The sequence below is a fragment of the Photinus pyralis genome, unplaced genomic scaffold (genome assembly GCF_008802855.1).
Source record: "Photinus pyralis isolate 1611_PpyrPB1 unplaced genomic scaffold, Ppyr1.3 Ppyr1.4_LG5, whole genome shotgun sequence".
In the NCBI taxonomy this organism is placed as follows: domain Eukaryota; kingdom Metazoa; phylum Arthropoda; class Insecta; order Coleoptera; family Lampyridae; genus Photinus; species Photinus pyralis.
The window spans coordinates 8,587,062-8,611,895 of record NW_022170596.1 but is presented as its reverse complement, the minus strand read 5'-3'; the positions used below and the strand labels follow the sequence as shown (position 1 = coordinate 8,611,895).

The 24,834-nt window shown below is 35.7% G+C and overlaps 1 protein-coding gene across 4 annotated transcripts; it reads left to right on the top strand.

The window, feature by feature from the left end:
- Positions 1–1,169: 1,169 nt before the first annotated feature.
- On the top strand, positions 1,170–23,526 carry LOC116171022 (MAGUK p55 subfamily member 6). Of its 4 annotated transcripts, none has more exons than XM_031487654.1 (9): positions 1,171–1,563; positions 8,360–8,481; positions 20,407–20,715; positions 20,769–20,996; positions 21,279–21,747; positions 21,793–21,962; positions 22,011–22,184; positions 22,273–22,347; positions 22,424–23,526. In XM_031487654.1, the coding sequence occupies exons 1-9, from the start codon at positions 1,440–1,442 to the stop codon at positions 22,598–22,600; spliced, it is 1,848 nt and encodes a 615-aa protein (XP_031343514.1). In that variant the 5' UTR covers positions 1,171–1,439; the 3' UTR covers positions 22,601–23,526. The 4 variants fall into 4 exon arrangements, with proteins under 4 accessions (XP_031343515.1, XP_031343514.1, XP_031343512.1 ...); XM_031487652.1 differs by having other exon boundaries at positions 1,180–1,563; positions 20,769–21,041; XM_031487653.1 differs by lacking the exon at positions 1,171–1,563 and adding an exon at positions 2,291–2,530 and having other exon boundaries at positions 20,769–21,041.
- The last annotated feature ends 1,308 nt before the right edge of the window (positions 23,527–24,834 follow it).

Genomic DNA, 24,834 nt, shown 5'->3' with positions numbered 1-24,834 from the left:
GATGGTCAAATTAGAGAAAGGAGGCACAATTAAAGAGTTACTGTTATGCTTTAAACACCAGAAAGTTCCGATTACTTCCGAAGATATGTAAGAAAAATGGAAATTTTCCGATTTCGTTGTTTTATGTTCTCCATCTATAAGTTACAAAAAAAATACAATAGTATATTGAAAGACAAGTGTTACAATGCGACCTATTGTAATACGACTATCTTGTGGCACGAGTGGCGACGCGAAGCGTAGCCACGAGTGTCCGCAAGATAGGAGTATTACAATAAAGCATTGTAACACGCGTTTTTCATACTATTTTTTCTATTTCGGTGCTTTAATTTAATTAAAAAAATCATTATCAGAAACTATAGGGAACATTAGAACTAACATGTTTTATGTTGGGAACACTTTTTATGCCGTTAAGTTTTAGGTTGGCAGCGTAGTAAGACTGACATTTTGAAGTTCAAACATGGAAGTACCCAACGAAGTACCTACTGCACTAACTAGAACTGCCAATATTTCCTAAAAAAAACGACTATAATCACTGTCTTTGTGCCGAAAACAGTTGTACAAAATCATCATTGGGACACCGAAATAGAAAAAAGACATTGGCACTATTTGAGCTCTATGATACATGGTTGACAGATTTTCAATACAAAGTTTTGTTTGGAGAAATCATCATCAACGGTATTTTTTTATATGGCCCTAAAAAATTTGATTCTGACGATTTAGGATGAGTATGACAATATCTCTATGCCCCTTATATATGAAAAAATGAATTGATGGTATGCAAATTATGGAATCGATACGCATAAAAAGATGTCAGTGTCTGCCTGCGAAAAGATACATTGGTGTCTTCAAACTAATAACGCTACCCTCGTATACTAATAGAGGTCGCTATTTTTGCATAAGGGATGATATACCAACCTATAGTACAGAACGAGCCATTTCGAAGAGAGAGTCGAAAGGGGGCGAAATGGTGCAGTTTGTGCAATCGTATCATCCCTTAGAGACCCCAGAAAACAATATATCAACAATGCCGTGCCTGAATGTAATTTTAAAGAAGCCAGTAGGGTTTTATCGATACTATGAGAGGATGTTGCGTGGGCCGCGAAAACAGGACTTGCTATGCTAGCAAAAGCTCCAGTATAATTCATTTGCGCGAACGTTAAAACGCTTCCGTATCTGATTTTCTCGATCTGTTTTTTCGGACTAAAAACATTATACTGAGTTCATTTCAAATCAATAAACGCTCATGCATTATTATTTCATTTCATTTATTTATCTTTGCGCGTTGCACGTAATTAAATTACTTATCTAAATTTACCTACTCACGGAAACCCCACGCGCCTGGAGCTTTGGGATACATACCTACCCGTTTCGCAAACAATTTCATTACATAAAGCCATAAAATTATCTCGAAATTTAAATAACGTGAAGAAAAGTTCGGTATGGTGCGCACGTGTTGCGGAACAAAGTGGAGGCAGCGTCCTTTGACTGAAACATTGCGTGGGTGTGCAGACATTCGAGCTTTTGGAAAATTAACGTCAACTTATAAAATTGCGTCCGGAATTGGTAGGTAAACATCAATTTGAGGGTAGCGTATTTTGAACTTCATTACGTTGAATAAAGAGCTTGGTTACTAAATAGCAATCTGATATCTTTATCCCATCTCCAGCTTTGTACACTTCATTGACCCAGTTCTTTTCGTTCCTTTCCCTAGCTACTATCAACCTATTTATGTTTTATTCTTTGCCGTAATGGTTTTTCTGGATAATTTTTGGCGCATTTTTCCAAATGGGAAAGCAGCTATTATGACACTACTCTATTTGTCTATCGGTCTGTCCGTTCCTCAACATTTTGGTTTTCGTATAATCTGTGTTTTGCCTTGTACCGTCTGAACAAAGGATAATTCAAGCGCTTTCTTAGTCTTGTGCCTTGTTCTCCATTTAGAACCATTTAATTTTTCTAAGACATTTTTGCACGTGATGGCACTATTGCGGAAATTGCTGCACCTGATCCAAAAAGGCAAAAATTTGCAAGTACAGTTGTCACCAAATAACTGGCCTGATAGATAATAAATTACCTATCTTGCACTGGTTTCTAGTGTCGCGCCACAAAAATCGATTTGAAAATTTTCATTTTATTCGTACAATTTGAGCTCGATATACATAATTTAATGCCACAACGATTCTCACTTACTACGGCCGTTTGTATCTATAGCAACCGGGCGTTCATAAGAAGACATCCCTGAAAATTGTGGCTGTGTCTGCGGCTGGCAGTGCTCGCGAAATTGCGGCGTGGAACAGACGCAATGGCGTAAACCCCTTACGTAACATAAATATGTTCCCCGACACGTAGTGGTAGAGATTTTACTTTTACTCATCCGCCCAAAAGAAATTTTTGTTACGATCACCTTTCGGTGCCTTTATTATAGGCACAATGAAAAAGCTAAGCAAAGAAGTCCAACTGGAGAAATGCCGCTTACTTGATAGTTGTAGCGAAATTGTCTTTGATAAGCCAGTGGAATCGAGCGAAGATGGTAAGTTTGGCGTTTTCCTTATTTCACACCATGCAATTGTCATACGTTTGGAGACATCGCTTTTCTCCGAGCTTTTCTCGTATTGATCAATTTGAAACATGTGGAAAACACGAACAGCTTGAAACCATCGCATGACTTAAAGCTCTAAACTGAATAGCACTGCAATGCAATTAAATGTTTCAGCGCTTTCTTTCATGTGTCGATTGATTTGGGGCGCATATTTAATTAGTGGTCGAATATTGTAGACTTCCCTACTTCCTTAAATAGTAAATTAGTCTATCGATCGGTTTTGTAATTTATACTATAATTCTATATTTAGACTAGAAAACTTTTGTAAAATTCGATTTCGTTTCACTCTGGTATTTTCATGGGATCATCTCCACGAATTCATTGGATTGTTCCATGTTCCATTCTGGAATTAGACAACTTCTGCCTTCGCTTTTTACCAATTAAAAGCTTAAAAAGTTTGCCTTTTTGCCTCGCTTTTTGCAAACTCAAAATTAGTATCTACCAACTTCTCTAATTAAATGAAAATCCTTGAGGAAACACCGTCGGTATACCGTTTCAACTTTTCTGATTACTAAGTTTGTAACTCTCTTGTTACGTAGGTATACCTACTTATCCCTACAGGCATTGATTATATACTTACATATAATCAATGCTACAGGGCTTTAATTGCAAAACGAACCACTGATTTTGATTAAAAACAAGTATATAAAAGTAGAAAAGTACTCGATGTGTCGAGCTACTTAAGCGCATTTTTGTGATACGCAGGGTGTAGCCAGGGCCGGATTTACCATGAGGTCATGTGGGCCCGGGCTCATATCGGCAAATTTTTAGGGGCGGCAAAAAAATAAATTTGGGAAGTAATTCTACAGTACTATCTAGGATAACGCACACTCTTACCAACTTAAAAGTAATAATGAAATATGGAGTAACATAACCTCACATTTCAACGAAATTATGTGAACTGTGTATTAATATTATGGACAATTTAGGGCTTCTCCCGCAATTTTGTTGTTGAAAACTCTTAATTAAGGTGCCCTCTAGCCATTTTACCAATTTTATGATTGTACCTGGAGATCCTGGTGGATATCTTAATAACTCCACTGAAAAAGAAACTTGAAATACGTTATTTGAAATTGATATCTTTTATTATTTTGGAAAACCACTTCTGAATTTCACATTGTAAATATTACGTAATAACGTATAATGTTTAAAACTAAAATTAGACTTAGTGCCATGATCATCTCCTGTTGATGTAATAATGTGGAAATATTAATTAAAAAATGAGTATATTTCTTTAAAAATTAAACAGTTATTTGTTTGTAATTCAAACCACAGATATTATATTTTGTTTCAATAACACTTTATAAATCCCATAATTAATAATATAAAAAATGTTTTACTACTAATTAAATCAATCTGAGCAAATTAGGAGAAAGAAAATCGTTCGAACACATTTCTGTAAAGAGTAAAATATAATTTTGGTTGGGGTATAAAATGCTTTTAAGTGGTGGGGGGAGAGGGGGGCGATTTCGAGGGGCCCATAGGCTCAAAATATGTAGATCTGGCCATGGGTGTAGCAATTTCAATGTCAAAGTCAGGTAGCGAGAGGACCAAAACAAACGTTTCTTTGGTTTGCTTGGCTACGATTGTGGGTACGTTCTTTCCGATCACGAACAATTTTTTTAAACATTCCTCCTCCAAGATGGCAGACTCTTAAAAACGAGCTTTTAAAAAGGTTTTTTTAAAGCATATGCAAAAACTGTGGAACTGTATCCAGTAAATTTCTTGAAATTCTGACTTTTTTGTCAAGAATGGCAGATGGAATTATTCTTCGAATTTTCAGAAATGAATTTTCAATTGCGTCTTTCTATCGGTTATGGTTTATGAGAAACCAAATAAAGAATAAACATAATTCAAAGTTTTGGGACTTTTGGGGCGTAGCTCTCATAAGAAATGTTGTGGACCCTAGGTTTATTTAAAAAAAACTGTATACAATATAACAATATAACGAAGAAGTGATTAGATTAGGTTTCGGGGATTGCAGTTACTGCTCGCACGCTACCGTGTGGTGGGTTTGGTAAGTAAACGTACATGTTCGGGGGGACAAAGCACTTGCCCGTGCTACTTCCTTATATTTTTGCAAGGATTTATTGTTATAATTTATAGTACTTACGGCCAGTTGCACAGACATTTGATTGGTTTTAAATAGCAGTAGGCAGCCAATCAAATGTCAAAATCCTTGGTTAAACTCAGATTTGGCAAATAATGTAGGATTTAGATTATAATTCGCTTTCCTGCAACCGGCCGTTAGTTGTTTATAATGTAGCGAATATTCCAGAAATCTCGCTAGACTTCGAGGCGCCATGAAAGATTGTTAGTTTATGTGAATCAGAAAAATGAAGAAAGTAACACTGTCTAAACTGCCCTAACGCGGTATAAATATCGCCGGCAAATAACTGACCCAAGAATTGTTATGGAGTTCATGAAGAATTGGTTGAGTCTGAGAAGGACTAACTTGAAACGTTGTTTCTGATTATGCAAGAGCAAAACAAAACATTCTCGTATAGGAGATATAGGTACATTAAAACAGTACCTACGTTTTATAGCGTATATTTGTCGAGTTTGGTAAAACAAAACCTATATAGCGAAGCATTATCCACAGAAGGAATTGAAATTACTAACCTTAATTCAAAATAAACGTGTAAACAAATATAGCAAACCAGCTCTTGGGTATAGCTATAGCATGTGCAAACCAAATTTTGAACCTGGTGTTAGATTTGCTCTTATTCCAAGTGTATAATATGTATAAAATTTAAATGCTTTCGTAAATAATAAAGTTGGTACATTTTGAAACTGGCGTTGCATTTTCTTTTAGCCCAAGTGCCCAAGTTTGCGATTCGGTTCAGAAATAGTCGAGATGCGATAAGGGCATTGTGAATGTGGCTCGATTAGGCTCAACTTTTGCCATTGCGTATTATATGCCTAAAGCTAAGCCCATTGAATTTCATGCAATTCGGTTCTAACGGAGATGTCAAAAAGGGCCTTCATTATTTTTTGGGCTATATTGCCAATTCACGAACTCCGATTTAAAAATTTGATAAAGATTCCATCTACAAAATTTCATCGTAATCGGTCAATTCGTTATCGAGATATCGTGCTAACGGACAGACGTACAGACACCGCAAAATTATAAACTCGTTAAGAGCTCGCTAATAAGGATGACTGATATTAACGGATTTTCCGTTGTTATCTGCCAACATAACGTGTTTTTTGTAAAAACTACAATTTTGTTGAGAGAAGCTCTGTATGTTTTTAACGCATTTCCACAAAAATAAAAAAAATGCGCTATTGTAGCCACTTTGTCCGCCCGTCCGTCCGCTCGTTCCTTGAGACGTTACTAGTTCTTTATCTTAAGAGCTAATGTTCTACTTTTTCTCTATTTGGTTCGTTATGGTGTCGAGGCTTGCACCAAGGAAGGAATTTTTTCTGCGTTTATTGCTAAAAAAGTTATTGTAAAGAAACCAACAAACCGTTTTTTACATGTTCCATAATTTTACACTTTTGCCGTTTATTAACGATGCTAGAGATCGTTTATAATTTTGTATTGCTGTCTGTCGTCTGTCTGTTGGCTTGTCCGTCTGTTCCTTTATCTGTCTCTCCCTCCTATCCGTGTGAACGATAACTTTGTTTAGAAATGTCCGATCGCTTTGACATCTCCGTTAGTTATGAACTGAATTGCATGAAATTCAATATGGACATATTAGCCATAGGTATAATACGCAATGCCAAAAGTTGAGTCGAATCGAATCAAAATTCACAGTACCCTGTTCTCATCTCGACCATTTATAAACCGAATTGCAAACGTTTTTATTTATAAAAGTATTTGAATAAAATTTGATACATAGGCACTTGAAATAAATTAAAATCGAACGCCAGATTCAAAATTCTGTTATAGGTTACACACGTTTTAATATACTTATACACAACCTCACTTTTTGGTACACTAATTTTCATTCCTGACAACTAATATATAACATCGTTAAAATTTCACATGCACTTTCACTTCATCAAATGACGCTCGGCCTGAAGATGACCAGTTAGGTCGAAATCGATAGCCGCAACAGAAAAATAAAAAAACGTGTTTAAAAAGATTTTTTTTTAAACCCATTCCTCGCCAAATTTTTTATTTATGGAAGAATTTAAACAAAATTTGATACATAGGCACTTGGAATAAAGGAAAATCTTACGCCAGTTTCAAAATTTGGCGCATGCGCAGTGTCAACTTGTTTTATTTATGAAAGCATATAAATGAAATTTGATACATAGGTGCTTGGAATAAAGGAAAATCTAACACCAGTTTCAAAATTTTATTTTGCGCATGCGTAGTGCCAACATTTTTATCTATGGAAGCATAATCTAATGTTAGTTGCAAAATTTAGATTTGCACATGCGCAGTTCCAACTTTCTTATTTAGATAAGCATTGAAATGAAATTCTTCTTATAAACTGAAATTGAAGTAGCACGTCAAAAATGTATTGCACATGTGCAACGCTATCTTTCATGTTCGTGGTCGGATTTTTACGATTTTAACAGAAGTTGCATCTTACAAATGGGAAATGAATACAAGTGGAAATGCGCTTTTTGTAAATCGTTTACGATTACTTTTTAACTTGTACTATATACATATGTTATTGCCAAGCGGAATATTTGATTCGATTTATTCGACAGGAACACATTCGGAGCAGTCACGCAGAAACACAAATTTTTATGATAAAGTTGCCTGAATGAAAATGATACATGTTTGAAATGCAGACACGTTTCCACGCGATAGAAAGAAATCAATTCTGAGGGTCTTTCAAGTTAGCGAGCAAGTTAGGTATAGATTTTGTTGGCCCCCTATATTTATAAAGTGACGATAAGGATAACTGTAAAAAATCGTGGATTGTAATAAATTTTCTCATGTGATGTATATAGGGCAATTCATCAATTCTATCAGCACGGTTGCACTTATTACAGCTTTTACATGATTTATGGCAAGCAGGGGTCGTCCAAGACATAGGTAAACGGCGTAAACCATCGTCGATTCCTGCACTAGGAAGTTGGTGTCCGTGAAGCGGTTTAACCCTGGGTTTAACTGTTGATATTTTGTGAAAGTTATTTTGTGGATCGTTGTTCGCAAAACCTCGGAGTATAGGTATAGACGTATCAAAAAAGTGAACAATTCGTAAAAAAACGATTGTATTGCATAAAAAAGTCACTAATAAAATCACATTTGCAGCGAGTAATAATAGTGCTTATATATGCAAGATCCCATACTTCCTTTTTCAAATGTCTCCAAAGAAAGAAATCAAGCTGATCAATTCGTGAAATCAATCCATCTACTAGAATACCGTTGATTGCGTCACAGTCTAACAGCCAAAACATAATGTATTGAAGCTCCATCTTGTAGAAGTGCATATTTTCTTCGTCTAGCAGCATGTTCCCATTGTCGTCCACTCGACACTCCATAGATTGCGTGATTAAAGGCTCTATCACTTCCTCCAAAAGATTCTGAGAGCATTCCTACAATTGTGTTCGATCACGCCGAGGTGCTCTGCCGCTTATTTTAAATGCACTTTAGGGGTTTATTTTGTATCTGTCTTAGTTTTTAAAATTAATTCATAACCAGTTACCAGGCCAATCTAGATTGTCTATCAAAATTACAATCTGTGGATAGCTAGTCACAGGAGCATGTGATTTTGAGAATATCTGCTTATGGTCAAATGTATTCCAAAGTATGACAGAAACAAGCCGATTTATATAACTTCATTTTTGTTGCAGCTGCTCTGGAAGATTTACGAGACAACATCGATGAATTGGATGGAAAGTCTGGAATTGACGAAACCGATCTTATTTTCCTCAAAGGGTTGATGGACAGTCCTGTAATGCAAAGACTAGTTAAAGTAAGTAAAGTTTAAAATCCAATAATCGGCGGGTTAAGATGTAGTGAAGACCTTCATTCTCTTCTGATTGTCACCTTTCTTTTCGGAGATGCGACAATTTTTTGTCCACACGTATTTGTTGTTTAGTATAATAGTACCTACCTATATTATATTGTAATCATATTTTTGAAACGACATGTTTCTACCGCAAGCCTATTTTTATTGATGGTATCGGTTGTCTCAATTATCACGGATACAATAAACAAATCAAAATTTCTATGACTATGAAACCATGGCCTATATTATTAAAAAACCTTAAACATTCAGGTTTTTACTTTTGGTTCAAATCTCAGAAACGGTGGCCCAAAAATTGTTTTTTCACTACGCCACTATTAGATACTGTATTCTACTAGGTATTCTCAGAGACTTGTTATACCTAGACCGCGCATAGCTCAAGTTGAATGTTGTCAACATGGTAGGCCACCCACCGAACTCGTAAAGGCAAGAACTTTCGCGCTCCAATCTTCACTATTTGTTTTTGTTGGGATTATATCGCTGAACTGGCCATTACGAGTATGATGTGATGCCTAAACATGTTGGCATCACTCTTTTATACGCGAGTGGCATTGTATGCGCGGTCTAGGTATAACAAGTCTCTGGGTATTCTATGTATAACAATCCAAAAGGGATTTTTTAGTTTTTTCCTATACATGGGTAGTAAAATATGACAACATCTCAAAAAATCAAACTTTTCGTTTTCGCCATGTAGGTAGGTATCTCAGAAATAAAGTAGCTAGATCGATTTTCTTTGTGGTATTAAAAGTTTCACAAAAAGTGGGACAGGGTCGCGAAAACCACAAATCACTATCTTTAGAAACAGCTGAGATACTTACACTGCAGTCTCGACCAAAATAGGACACACGACACCGACACATACTATGTTACACCATTGTTTAAATACTTTTTAAACAATGGTTACACCATTGAACTTATAACTATCATAAATTCAATGGTTACACCTTTCAAGAACCAAATAGCAGTCAACTTTTTCGTTCCTTGAGCACGGAAGACCGAATGAATTGCATTTCCTGTGTCAATATTGCGAATTTGAGATGAAACCTACAAGCACAGAATCTGTGCTACAAGTAACGCAAGGCGTCCAGTGAGACTTCCATTCTGTTTTTTTACAAAATGTGCAAGATAGGTATGTCATACCCATATCCAACAGCCTAGGTCGAAACGTTATACTATTCGGTTTGAATTAGAGTAGATTAGTCCCTTTGTCCCCCTCTACTGCCAAGTTTCTTTGCATACTGTAGGGACTTGTTATACCTACATACACCGTTATACACTGCATAATATACAGGGTGGTGACTTGCGTAACGCATCATAGGGATTTCAATGTAAAATTCATAACATGCGATTATTGGCTCCCCAAATTATTTTAGAGCAAAAATGTATTAAGGTTTTTTGTAGAAAAAAAATTTTTACGTCAATCAACCGTATTACTTTTCAATTTTTTGCATAATAAAAACGGAAAATTGGAAAAATAAAACCCGCATCTTTGCAATAATCTGTGATGCCATGGAATTTTATAATACAAAAACTACGCCAATATCCGTCATGCCATGGAACGTCAGCTATAAAACAAATCAAATTCCATCAAATAGTTATTTGTTTCATTAGTACAAAAAATGTCAGTTTTGGGGACGAGGAAGATAGTTGCTGGACGACGCGTTAGCGGAGTCCAGCAACCTTCCGAGTCCCGAAAACGCATTTTTTGTACGAATAAAACATAAAATTTTTTCTCCAACCCCCTTTACTTCAAATTATATTCGAATTTAGATTCAGTCACAGTTTCACTACTAGTATAAGAACTGCTTTCTTGTCCTCACGTGTCATGCCACTCTAGTTTTTAGGTTAACTTATAACCTATTCGTTCTTACTTCTTACTTCTCACCTCTCGCGACTTTGTAGGGAGCAAATCTTGAGGTAGCATGTTCTGCCGTTTCTAAAATCTCTGGCGGAGTGCAATCCATGTCGCTATCAGTTTCAGTCATTTCTATATACACAATTAATATTGTTATATTTTGTATTGAAATAAAAAACTTGCCATACAGTTTTTTAATTAAAATTAATTGCAATTAACTTTTTCAAATTTTGAATTCAAAATGACAGATAATAGTGCAATGGGTCTGAAGTAGATGGCGTTACGCGCGACGGCGGGTTGTATACGTATTAAAATTACGTTCATCGAATATGTAAATTACGTTACACATGGTTTAAATAAAAATAGCGAGCGTAAATCATTTTCAATACATGTACATACGTATAGGTAACATCATTATTTCCATTGAATATGCAAAAATATTTGATTTGTATGTATAGAAATATCTTACAACCTGCAATGTAAAACGATGTCAATGTGACATATCTCCGTGATTGTAATTTTTTAATTGGCCAACTTTCAAGGTCAATTTCTTTTTGGTACTAGGACCAAAAGTATCCACTTTTTGTACAGTTGCCATGGTGAAAGCGATTAATCCGCAAAACGTCAATTTTACGTACCGAACACTGTCACAAAATAGCGTCTTATTCAGGTGGTTGGAGAAAAAAGTATTATATTTAGAACAGCGAATTCAACATAAAGAAAGACTAAATTACTGAAAAGGGTTTCCTAATATAACAATTTACAATAAATGTTCGAATAAGTTACCATTAACTACAAGACAGTAACCAAGTCGATCATAAAATCCATTTCGAACTGCTGCTAATATTGATAACTGGATATCTTTTTGTTTTAGAAAATTCCATGGCTTCACAGATGATTGAAAAAGATGCGGGTTTTATTTTTCCAATTTTCCGTCTTTATTATGCAAAAAAATGAAAAGTAATACGGTTGATTGACGTAAAAAATTTTTTTCTACAAAAAACCTTAATACATTTTTGATCTAAAATAATTTGGGGAGCCAATAATCGCATGTTATGAATTTTACATTGAAATCCCTATGATGCGTTACGTAAGTCACCACCCTGTATATAGTATACAACGTGTACAAACGAAAATTTAATTAAATTTGTTGAATCATTTTGGCGCCGTTCCTACAAACACCATAGGTATATAACGACACCCGTGTCCAGTTGGATTGTGTGTAAAGGGTTAGTTTTGTAGTTTGCATGTGGAAGGTTTTGATTTTCATTGATTTACTTAGGTACCTACACCTTTATTTATACAATGTTGATGTGGAGGTGCTTATTTATTGCCTAATTTAAATACGCGTAGAAAATGGCGTGAATCACTGCCAAAGAATTCTGTAATGATAATTATTTTTCTTAACAACGTCAAATCACTGGTAATTACCTCATATCGTTTTGGTTTACACTACAAACTGACTCATTTGTTAATTATGTGGATATATCCTGCCCGGCACGCGTATACGACATTGAATAAACGACAATTTAATTGACATATATCGCATTAAATTAACTTAAGGCGGAGGAGGACCCATGTCAGATATGAATCATCCATTTAAAAGAGGTCATCGTGTACCTACCGATTACCGAATTGCACTAATTTGTTGCATTATTTGGTACACGTCATAATTATTGATGGTTTCTAACTTGCAATCCACAATTTTGTAGGCTAAAATTTGTATGTTCCTACTTATAAAATTGGAGATTTTGTTTTAACAAATCACGAGAAAGTTACCTACTTTTCTTGGAACGGTTCTTTCTTGAAGAATTTTATTTTCCGGTAATATTTAAAAGTTGACAAGCCATTATTCCTAAATTATAACGCGAGGTCGTGGTTTTTTTGTTAGAGCAACGAAAAAGTCTCGGCCGCACAGGAAAAAATTTCATGGTTTTTACCCGTAGACAATAGCAGTTTGAAAATCACCGCCGTTGTGCTACCGATTAATTCACAAGTTGCAAATCTAAAGGAATTTGAACAATCAATCACTAATTGAAGCAATTAGAGCCTAAGCCTTAAATACCTGTCGTCTACGATTCAAGCTTGAGTGGTGAGAAGTGCGTATATTGAGTTATTGATTTGCGTTAGCGACGTACCTGGGCTATTCACCCCTATTTCTGAATAATGTTGATATTTAGGTATGTAAGTCAATGACTAGCGAGATCAATAAAAATAATTACGTTTAGGTTAATTGTTTTCGTCGTTCATAAAAGCACTTAACCCTTCAGGTTGAACTCGTGGGGGCCCGAGAAGTTTGAGGTCCCCCACTAGTAGCCTTATTGTGAAGTCGGTTCCCATTTCAAGTGTATATGTCGCGGTAAACACCTACTGATATTTAAAAATTAAAATCGGGGGTGCGCTGCGAATGTGCGATTAGTGTGTTGTGGGTTTTATGCAAAGGTAAATAGCGAAAAAGTGCGTACGTATGTATAAAGACGAAATACATTTTTATTACGGAAGTGTGTTAAATCGTTTCTCTTTGATGATGTCAGCAGTGACGCCGCCTAATTGATTACCTGTTTGTTTACATGGATTAATCCGTTTTTATCAAAAAGGTGAAAATTTGCTGAGTTCTGTTTGCTTTCCTCAGCACTGACAGTGCATTCTTAAGCGTTATATTTATAATTAAAGTGAATCATATTTAAAGGTAAATGAGCCACACCTGTGAATGCTTCTATGATAAGAAGCGGCAACAGCGTGTTTTATACACGAATAAATTCCTTACCTGGCTTGTTTACCGCTTTTATTAACGACTTTTTTGATTATTTCTCGTGACGTGTTCCGTTATCAAAAAGTTAATCAAGTATTGTTCGCCTATATACATAAATAATAATAGGCCAATAAGTTGCATAAATTGATTTAATCTAAAAAGTCGAAAAACGGTTTCGGGTGTAAGATGTACCTATATAATTGCGTAACAAATGGCTTAATAGCCTCCCGCTGTTACCGTCTACAAACAAAGAGATATGACACCAGACTTCCCCAAACTACCTGCCAGTTGCACCCTCGGTATAAAGCAACCTGTCTAGATCGAAAAAATTATAAGAACGCCACTTTCTCGATCCCGTAATAAATTCGGCCTAAACTATCTCTTTCATTTCACCCTTCTGCATTGCGGTAAAGGTAAAGTTTGTACGCATTTTTATGTTTGTTTGATGTCCTAACCAGTAACCACTTCCCTAAAGTAGACTACCTACTCTTGCACAAGGAGAGGTTGTAATGAAAACAATCGCATAAATAAACAGGATATACAATTGTTAAATAAGTAAATAATATTAGAGAGAATTAAATGATTTAGTTATACTTTTTTGCCGATAAATCAATTTTCTTCAGGGACGAGTGAGGTACGTGGTCAAGGCACAAAATCGCAATTTGTTTCGGTTTTTAGCTTTTCTTTTTGGCAGTTGAAAAGCTTCATTCGGATTCAATCGTTTCTTCTATGAAAGTGATTGTGAAATACGCTCTTTTCCAATTTTTGTCCATTATGTAAGCGATTGAAATTTCAAAAATCTTGAAAATCCGATTTTGATTCGATTCAAATATACGAATTAACACCCTTAACTGCCTGCATGTTTGGTGAGGTCAATATTAACAGAAATATGAAATGTTTTAATTTGGGGTTACAACCCGTCCTATAACAGGATCTAAATTGTGCTGATCGGTGCACCAGCTCATGTTGGGGTGGTGGACATTATGTGGGCTATGGTGTAACATTGCAAAATAATGAAAACGTACCCTTTTAACGAGCGACCCAGCTGGCTCATAATTTTGAACTCTCTGTCCGTCTGTATACATGATAACTCGCGAATGGTTTCGAATTTTCCAATTCTGTTTTCAATAATAGGTACACAATAGCCAAGGGACTAACTGATTACATTTTGGTCATTTTGACTTTCCTCCGTTCATCTGTGTTTGTCGCTCGTTGTCTATATTGGTTTGAACAGTTTATTTGCTTAATAAATGGTTTGTTCGAAATGTCATAGCGGCTAAAGTCGACGTTTCCCGCCACTTCGGCTATTGTGGCTAACGCATTTTATAGTTAAACACCAAATGAAAGTACGGGTTTATGGTGTGTGGGCTACAGCTTAGTACTACCATTGAATAAAAACACTATTTTTATTCAATGGTACTACCTATAGATAATAGACATACTCATACATCTATGGTACTACCAGTAAAATCTAGTTCGCAGACTTTAAAAGTTTATATATATGTATTGACCATTGTCTACCTCTACTGAAAACATAATTGGAAAATACGAAACTGTTCGCGAGTTGTAGCATTGAATAACGAAGTCAGACATGTACACAGACGGACGGACGAACAGAAAGTCCAAAACAAGCTTTGTCGCTTATAATTTAAGACTAATTAAAGTCTAATTTGTACCCACAAAATTAGAATTTGTACCCGCTTAGTTCTGCCGTAAAACAGATTTATAAGGTGGGGATGCTAACTTGAAATCAAATTAGCATCCTTACTTTTCCCGATTGAAATTTTATTAGTTGCATCAAAAATTGTGAATTAAAGAGTAATTTGTACTCAAATTAGTTTTCATTGTTTAAATAATATATACCTTATTTAAACAATGTTTTACTAAACAAGGGCAATTCTCAGAATTAGTAAAAGTAATACATAATACGTTTAAAAATTATCGCACAAAATCTGTCGTTATATCTCAGTTCATCGCCTTAATGATTCATATTTTTGCAATGAGTACTTGCTTTGCCATTAAACTAGTACACCAGTGGCCCGGCCCGTACCAGAATTTTAACATGTGAGTTTATCATCAACTTTGTAACCCAAAAATCGGATACAACTGAATGCCTACCGAACGATCCTCCAGACCCACTTAAAAATCGGTTTTCTGGCAGAACTAAGCGGGTACAAATTCTAATTTTGTGGCTACAAATTAGTCTTTAATTAGTCCTAAATTATAGGCATGATTTTACTTGATTTGGGAAAAGTGGGGGTAAAATTTTGTCGAACTCAGATATAACGGAATATGTATGCGAATGCGCTCTTTTTCAATGAAATTTTACGAATACGGATTTATAATGAATTAATTACAACAAAAATACTTAAGCACCCAATGTGGTCGTGCTCATGTAAGTATGTGTACGAAAGAATATACGTCGTTTGCCGTTACGTCTATTTTTGGGCATTTCCACAAAAGTTATAGCGAAAAAATAAAGTGGCTCTTTGTAAAAGATCGCTCAGTTATCAAATTGCTTTTGTTTACAATAGTCTTCCGCGAGTTCTCTTAAATCGCTCCACTTGAATCCTTTTAAAAGAGTATTCAAGCAAACATTGATGAACTGATTTAAACCAATGTTTCGTTTGTTTTCCAGTTTTATTTAATTTATTCTTTAGCCGTTTTCCTTCATTTATACTTTCCACTGTGCACGTATTGCGTTGGGAGTAAAAACTGCCCCCTCCCCTCCTCCCACTTTTTTGTAGCACAAAGAATCCGAAACAAACAAAATCTCGATGATGTCGCTAGGTCTGTACTCTCATTTTCGGCTAAACCGTTTACAACCAAATTTGGCTTTTCAGCTCTTCTTGATTATGTCTAAAAATATGACATAAAAAGAAGAGCTGAAAAGCTTGGGACAGAATCGCACATACACAAAACAGTAACAAAAAAACTGTCAATTTCTGACGTTTTTCCATATTATTGTCAAACTATTACATCGTACGCTATCTGTCCTAGACAAAGCAATTTTTTCTTCTTCTCTGTTTTCTGTGATTAGGTGGAAGAACAGCATGCGCAGCCGTCTCTCAATGCTGAACCTCGCCACTCAGTTTCTTTATCTATAATTTAAATGTTTGTTTACAACTGATTGTTTTATTTTATATCTGATGCAAGATAATGAAATAAATACATCTCCTTGAACTTCATGGATATATAACGAAGCATTCTTTTTTTTTACGTAATGACAGCTAAGGCCCGGTGCACATGTGCTGCAAAGTAATTGGGACGCCGAGATTGTTTTCTATCAAGATAGTCGGAAAGTTGGAAGTAATGGGGCAGGGTATCGGGCGCCCCATTGCCCCTTTACTCTCAACGTATTTCTGCCTATCTCGATAGAAACCAATCTCGGCGTGCCGATTACTTAGCAGCTCATGTGAACCGGGCCTAAGGCGTTAATTTCGATTAGAAACGTGCGTTTATAAAGGGTGAAGATTTTGTCTGGAACACTGGATAATGAATTAATAAATATGATTTTAGCTTTGGACGAGGTCAATAAAAATTGCCTTTTTTGCATGGCCCCGGTATTATGTAAATTACATATAACTTATTTAAGATTAGAATATAAAAACCAGAAATACCAAGATATTTTGAAAAATATCAGAGATAGGTATATGACACTATTATCAAAAGTCTCGTAAAAAGTTGAAGGTTTTTGGAAGAGCTAAAAGATCACAGAAAAATATACAGGGTGTTTCATTTAAAAAAAAAGTGAAATTTTTTAATATGAAGTTTTGCAACTTTATTTATTATTTTGTTAATGTTTCATAGTAGATGTATTTATTTGACTTTTACTTAACCCAGGATAAAAGATATAAAACCTGGAATCAAAATTTAAATAAAAATTTTGACAATATACTGACACTTGCAAATGCCCAATTTTTCTTACAAATCGAATTATCTTTAAAACTACTAGTTTTTCGGATATTAACCATATAATAAAAAAGACATACAATTACACGTAAAATTCAAAAATGCATTCAAATACAGGGGGTTCTATTTTAAAAAATGTACCATTCCTTGTGTTCCCTGTATAATTCCAAATATTTTTAAAATTTGGAAAATATTCAACCATATCATAATACAAAAGCACTCTATCGAAAAATCTTCAAGGCATTAAGTTACTCCGCGTAATCGTTGATTCACCCTGTACATGTATACAGGGTATACGTATAACATCTACGAGCGTTCGGAAGGTTTTCCTACACATTGACGTTTTCACTTGTTTTTCTTTGAAATTTTCTTATGGAGTGTGTGGTTTTTTCTATCAGTGGAAATGTTGTATTTTCGGTTATCCAGAGCTATTTGTTTAGGTGGATGCCATTTGAAATTAAAAAAAACAATAAACATTTGGCGAAGGTCATTTCAAAAATTTCTTTTTTTCCATAAAATGCCTCAAATTATGTGACAGTAGGATAGGTTTTACTCTGTGCCTCAATAATGCAATACTTAGCCGCCCTTGCGATTTAGTTTCGCTCCAAAAAAATTCGAAAAACTGTCAAATTTTGAGACAGGAAGGTTAGAACAACGAAACCATTAAAGGATATATATAATATATTAAATATTTTTACCGAATACCGCCCTTTTCCCTCGGTCCCTTATCGTATCAGATGAACAGCAATCTCATTCAGTAGATTTCATTACACACAACGAAACCAAGTATATTCTATGTAGTTCCCTGTCCGGAAGCTCCCGGAACATATTGCTATACACAAAAAAAACAAGAAAAAATGCAGTTTTTTTCGCATTTGACTTGCAATTATCTCGTCAACTATAACTATTGTTCGAGCTCATAGAAATGAATTTGTTTAGAATCGAATTTTCAGTTGGTACAGAACCGTTCATTTTTAAATGTTATTGTTTTTTCTGGAAAAATACAAAAAAAGTAACCCAAAAATTAACATTTGTTTTTGTTGATACGCCCTTCTCGATGCTTTGTCTTTCAAACTGGATGACTCCCAGAGCGTTTTCAATATTTTTATGGATGGTGGAACCGTAAAACAACCTATTCCAACAATTGTCTGTTCTCCCGATGAGTTTTGCAAATCGACGGACTGTGGAATTAGTTTAGTGGAAACCCCAGAAATAGAACAAGAAAGTAACTTTATAATAGGCCCTTGGCACTCTGTTTAATAAAAATCATACCAACTGTATCTCTATCTGATAGGAAAATCGATTCTAAACAAATTCGTTCTCTTCACTTTTTCCGTAAGAGGAATAGTTAACGAGATACCTAATTAAGTCAAATGCGAAAAAACGACATTTTCCCATTTTTTCTTCGTTTTCTTGTGTATAGCAATATGTTCCCGGAGTTTCCGGTCAGCTAGACTGTCATTTACGGATTCAGGGGATTTTTTGCACACAATATACATGGTTTCGTTTAGTGAAGTAACAACACACTAAACCGGTAGACAGTAATAGATACAAAATTATAAACCATCTCGAGGATCGCTATTAAAACTTTGCTTTGTGACAATTTTCGTTGGTAATTGCACAAGTGCATCAAAATGCTCTTTTAACAAATTATGAAAATAACCGAACGCAGTTTTTTACTGATAAGATACTTGAATAAACAATTAAAAAGGTTTTCGCCCTAAGGCGAGTAACGTCAGCGCATTTTCCATAAATTGATCAATACTTCCCCAAAAGACCATACCTATGTACGCTATGTTTTTCATTACTAGAGGCATATTATGGTTAAAATTTTAAAGAAATATCTTCATAAATAAGGAAGTTGACATTTATAACTGCGCAGTTGATATTGCGCGTCCTACGCAGATTTTCTTTGACTCAGGTACCAGAGCGATGCGGCTATACCGAATGCAAAAGAACGAACTACTTAAATATCTTGAAAACTGTGGCCTAGGACAGTCGGATGGACAGAGAAAGTGGCTGCAATAGCGCACCCAACTTCGTTGGAAAATGCGCTAAAAATTATTAGGTTTATTTTGATGCACGAGTGTAATTCGGGGGAATATTTCCCGAATAAACATTACAAACTCACCTTACCTACTTATAAAATTCCCATGAAATGTGCAATTATCGCAGGGCTCTTTCGTTTTCTACAATGCAATTACCTACCGCTGTAATTGACCGATAATTGCACACCCACACCTCATATGGGATTTATTACATATGAGGCAAATATTCATTCGAACATTGCTTACGTTTAGGTTTCCTTTATCCAAGTTAAATGAAGTTAAATTGCTGATTGCAAGATTTATTCCACAAACTGAGAGACAAGTAGGCAAGGAGGGTACGTAGATATATAAACACACAGGGAGATTACACTTTTTTTTCGAGAATTCGAAAAGTGGTGCAAGTTATATCATTTCTTATGCACCCAAACACAACGAGTAATACGTAATTGCGAATATGAAGTGATATTTGCTTTGTATGTGTACCTGCAAAGATTATCAGCACTTCGCCCAGATGTAAATATGGGGATTTCTTGTGGGACAGCTTTCTAAAAATAAAGTATCAATACTTCTTTCCCATGACAATTTGCAAAACCATTCCAATAAAAGAAATCTGTAGAAGAACCAACACATTGTTGTATACGCTAATAGATGGAGCAAAATAGAGGGATAGCAGGTTTTTAAATAAGGGGACATCTGAAACAAAACTAGCGTGCTTTTTCCCCTTAAGATTGACCGTCTGTAGTATATGTTGTCTGTGCCTATATAGAGTCATCTTGTGTAATTTTGGTGGTTTTCTTGCTTTTATGGACGCAAAATACGGTTTCCTTTCAAAAGTTGGGTTTGCCTTGCCTTGTAAGACGATACGTCACGCTTTAATAGTTATTGTAACTATCAAAACTTTCATAATACTTTTGTCAACAGACAAGGAAATATAGGGATCGATATCGAAAAAAAGATTCGCGTGCAAGGATATGGATATGTCAGCTTTGAGGCTCAGTTTCTGTATCTTATTACCACTGGAGTATCCAAGAGAACCATCAAATCTACTAAACATGACTTTACAAATAAGTAGTGCATTAATATTTAAGAACATAGTGCATACCACTTATTAGCATTAGACATATTTTCGCAATAATTAGATAATATCTTTCTTATACATAAAGGAAGGTTATTGTATTAAAGCACGCGGTTCGTGATAATTACTACTGCACTAGATAAACAAGTATTTTGTAACTGTGCTTATACATTAAGATTAAATAAATGCGTTTATTATTCTAATGTATGTTTTATTGCCATCATAACAGGTACAGGATCGATTAGAAGACCATCCAAAGTTATCTAAGCCGGTGTGTTTGGGCAACATAGCTCTTGTCAAAGAATTAACTTTACGTTGTAATCGATCGAAACTACGAGAGGCTCGAGAATTGGCCAGACTTTTATCGAAACCACACTTTCAAGCTCTAATTAATACACACGATCAGATAGGAGAGGGAAAAGGAGAATATCGAGAACCGCAAATTGATCACATATTTCCGGAAATTAACGGAATGCCTTCAGAAACGATACGCATGGTGGGCATACGTCGAAAGTACGACGAACCCCTTGGACTTACGGTACATTAATAATTTTTTCTTTAAATACAAATCTGTAACTCATTTCCTTGCAGGTCGAAGTTGACGGAGCAGGAAATCTCGTCATTGCAAGGATACTGGGAGGCGGCTCAATTGACAAGCAGGGATTGCTTCATGTGGGCGACATCATTTTGGAAGTCAACGGAGCCGTCGTCTACACACCTGAAGATCTCCAAACCGAAATCGCTCGTGCAAAGGAGTCTGTTACGCTGAAGATTAGTCCGAGAGAATCGGTCGAGACTTCCGGAACACATGCTGCCCAGGTAACCGCAGGAACCACACTTGGTGGTAAACAAAAAAAGTTAACGGTAAGCTTATTTTTATTTGCGATCCTTTTGTTACTAACATTTTGGAAAAGTTAACCAAAATTCTTCACTTTGCTATTATTAGTTGGCTTTACTCGACTTTAACCATCAACTTCTACTAATGGATTCCAACACGGTACGTTAAATCGTTGTACAAAATGTCCGTGTCACAGTAGACTTGCATGATTAGATGTCCCTTAGGAGTACTTTACCAAACATTAACTCACCCACGTATTCCAGTGCTACATGCGTGCTTTGTTTGAGTACGATCCCCAAGAAGATACTCTTCTTCCATGCAAAGAGATAGGACTCAAATTTGACCGCGGAGACATTTTGCAAATCGTGGACCAGAAAGATCCAAATTGGTGGCAGGCCAAGCGATATGGATTGGACGGGCCGGCGGGTCTGATACCCTCTCCAGAATTGGAAGAGCGTAGAAAAGCTTTCGTCGTTCCAGAAGCAGATTTCGTTCACAAAATTGGAATATGCGGCGCACGGATCGCCAAACGCAAAAAGAAGTATCTCTACAAATCGAAAAGCAGTAGCGACTTCGACAAGGCCGAACTGCTATTATACGAGGAAGTCACGCGCATGCCTCCTTTCAAGCGAAAGACGTTGGTGTTGATAGGCACTCAGGGCGTGGGAAGGCGAACTCTTAAAAATCGTTTAATAAACAGCGATCCCGAGAAGTTTGGCACGATTTGTCCATGTAAGTTGCATTGGAAGTAATTCGGAAATTTTAACGTTTTGGCAGGGACATCGCGACCTCCTCGCGTCTTAGAAGAAAATGGGCAAACGTATTGGTTTGCCGAGAGGAGCGAAATGGAGGACGAAATTAAAAACCACAAATTTTTGGAACATGGCGAATATAATGGTCATTTATATGGAACGCACTTAGACACAATTCGAGAGATCATTAAGCAGGTGTGTGGATTTTTGCTAGGTCAGCTTTGTATTTCCTTCTTGTTTTAGGGGAAAATGTGCATTTTGGACTGCAGTCCTCAAGCGCTAAAACTGCTACGAAATAGTACCGACTTCCTACCATACGTAATTTTTATAGCCGCACCTGGAATGGAGCAATTGAAGGACTTGTATGATGTCTCTAGGAGTACTGGAAATTTAAGAGCTTCCAATCGAAATCTATCGGTAAGTTTGTCCTGATTTTGATGGGAATGATTGTTGTAAATTTTATTTTTGCATCTTTGGTTCAATGTAATGATTTGTTGCATGTTAGTTTGACCGCCAGAGCTCAATTCGATACAGTTCCAGAAGGGCGCGAACTTTAGAATCTTTAGCGTCTTTGTATGAGGTAAGTGCTCGTTCTGTTGTATCACTGTGATATAGTGGTACCTACTGTTTGACGTTGAAAGTAACACTTTGTTTAGGAAGAAGATCTCAAGAGAACTTTAGAGGATAGTGCAAGCATGCAACGCACATTTGACCAGTATATTGATTTAGTCATCACTAACAACGACTTTGATTCCACGTTTAGAAAAATCATAGAAGCGTTAGAGTCATTAGCAACTGAACATCAGTGGGTGCCTGTGAATTGGATTTATTGAGTTAATTAAGCAGTGAAGTTCTGCCTATGCTAATAGCAGTATTCCATTACGTAGGTACTTCAGTTTGCAATGCAATCAATAAGGGGTGTATTCAAAATTTGAGGCAATTTCATTAAGTAAATGCTCATTCTGAAATAGTACTAAGTATTTGTATGTAACTGCTTCAAGCTGCCGACATGTGAACATCGAATATTATATTTCTCATTTCATATCTTCAAGTTTTTACAGTCTGATTTAGAGTCTAAGATAATCTAATGTATATAATTTTAAGGCTACTGCCATAGAAGTGCAGAAGATAACGCAACCATGATAATCGAATGTTTTTTGAGTAACACAATTCTCCTACATAAGTGCTCTCCACTATGCCCAGAAAAATTCTTAAAATCACAATCCTGCCTAGCTGTTTTTTATAATCCTCTTCCATACAATTGCAACGTCTACACTCTACAGCCTACACCAGACATAACTAACCATTGCGAAAAATTGTCTAATCTCTTACATGACGACTAGGCCTAATTCTAATGAAACCTGCAAAGTATCCATGTGATAACACTTTAATCTAAGTTATTAGAGATTTTATTGAATATATCTAAGGTACCTACTTAATATAAATCACCAAAAAACACACACGTCTTGAGGAAGCTTTTTTTACACTCTTTTGCATCACCTTTGCGTCAATTAATTGTTATAGAATTAAATCAATTTGCAAATGCAAATAAGAATGCGAGTAAAAACGTACTAAAATTGTATAGGTAGAGATATTTTATTTTATAGTATAATTATTATTACTTTGTGCTATAGATTTGTTAGCTACAACGGTCCATGTGTTCAGGGAGATTTGATGCTACACCATATTATAGCGTGTTATAAAAATAAGCATATACATTCAAATGTTGTTTATTGAAATAAATTTTATTTCTGCTTTGTCTAGATCTTTTTAATTGTGATACTAACTCTCAGACGTCTTGAACAACACTAGAAATGATCCTGTTTCAAAACAGTATTGTAAATACTAACCAATAAATCATTCAAAATGACTATAAATTTATCTTGCAAATTTCTAGGAAAATGCTTATTTTTACAAAGGAAGGAAGGAAGGGTTAGAAACGCCAGCGACACATGTCGCTGTTATATATGTTCATCAGGGCATCAGCCATGAATGGGTAATGTGTGGTCAGACATAGGTGATCAGAAGAAAGATACACCTGGGAGCTGTAGTGAGCAAATGGTGCAAGCAATTTTGTTGTTTAGTTCATCCTATCCAATAGATAACCGTCTATGTGACTACATTTGTTTTCATGTGTTTGTGATCCTACTTAGTTATAAGCTTGTGTCACATACTATTTAATAAAGCATTACCTACTTAAATGTACAGCGATACTTTTTAAGAAGTAGACATAGGGATTTACGTGTTTTTCCCTATGTCTACTTTTAAAAGACAATATCCCTTCTGAAGGATGCCTAATGTTATGCAACCAAACTAACCTAGAAACTAACTTCTTAAAACAAATAAAGATCTGGCTGTCATCTTAATTAGTTTGAATATTGGGGCTTTGGCTTCCGTATTTTTATTTTAGTGCTTGTGCGATGTATTCCACTGAAGAAAAAGTTGGTATTGTGAATTGGTGTAGTGCCGGTAACAGTCAAAGGAGCGTAAGAGATTTATTTTCTGTGAATCCAAAGCAACAGTATTCAAATTAATTAATATGACAGTCAGATCTTTATTTGTTTTAAGAAGTAAGTTTGGTTGCATAAAATTAGGCGTTTTTCAGATGAGTCTTTTAAAAGTAGACAGGGAAAACAATACCCGTAAATCCTTATGTCTACTTCTTAATAAATATCTCTGAATAAGTACTAGCGTAGTACTACATGGTGCAAACAGTAAGAACCGCATGTATCCGTTAAGGGAAGCTTGAAACAACGCTAACCTTGCACGATATTATTCAAAAAATGGTATGTCAAGCAGAAACATAAGCATGCCAAGGTCAAATATTACACCAGGAAAGCCAACCAATAGAAGTAGCTGCTGTGAAAAAGAGACAAGTCATTCAAAAATATTGGGCAAAACAAGATCAAAAATGTACCTACACGGTTGAGATGGGAAGGAAAAGTGGAAAAATAGGGGTGCGAGGTACGCTTCGTAGCAACGAACTTCGATAGTGACTAGGTACCATTTTTATTGCGTGCTTTTTTATGCGAGTTATTGGCGAATTAAACTAGAACCGCGTATAACT

Bases quoted from the DNA above. Each gene is read 5' to 3' on its own strand.
- LOC116171022 (XM_031487652.1), top strand. From the start codon at position 1,440: ATGGTGCGCACGTGTTGCGGAACAAAGTGGAGGCAGCGTCCTTTGACT. The intron at 22,185-22,272 runs GTAAGTTTGTCC...GTTGCATGTTAG, and splicing joins CTTCCAATCGAAATCTATCG to TTTGACCGCCAGAGCTCAAT. The intron at 22,348-22,423 runs GTAAGTGCTCGT...CACTTTGTTTAG, and splicing joins CTTTAGCGTCTTTGTATGAG to GAAGAAGATCTCAAGAGAAC.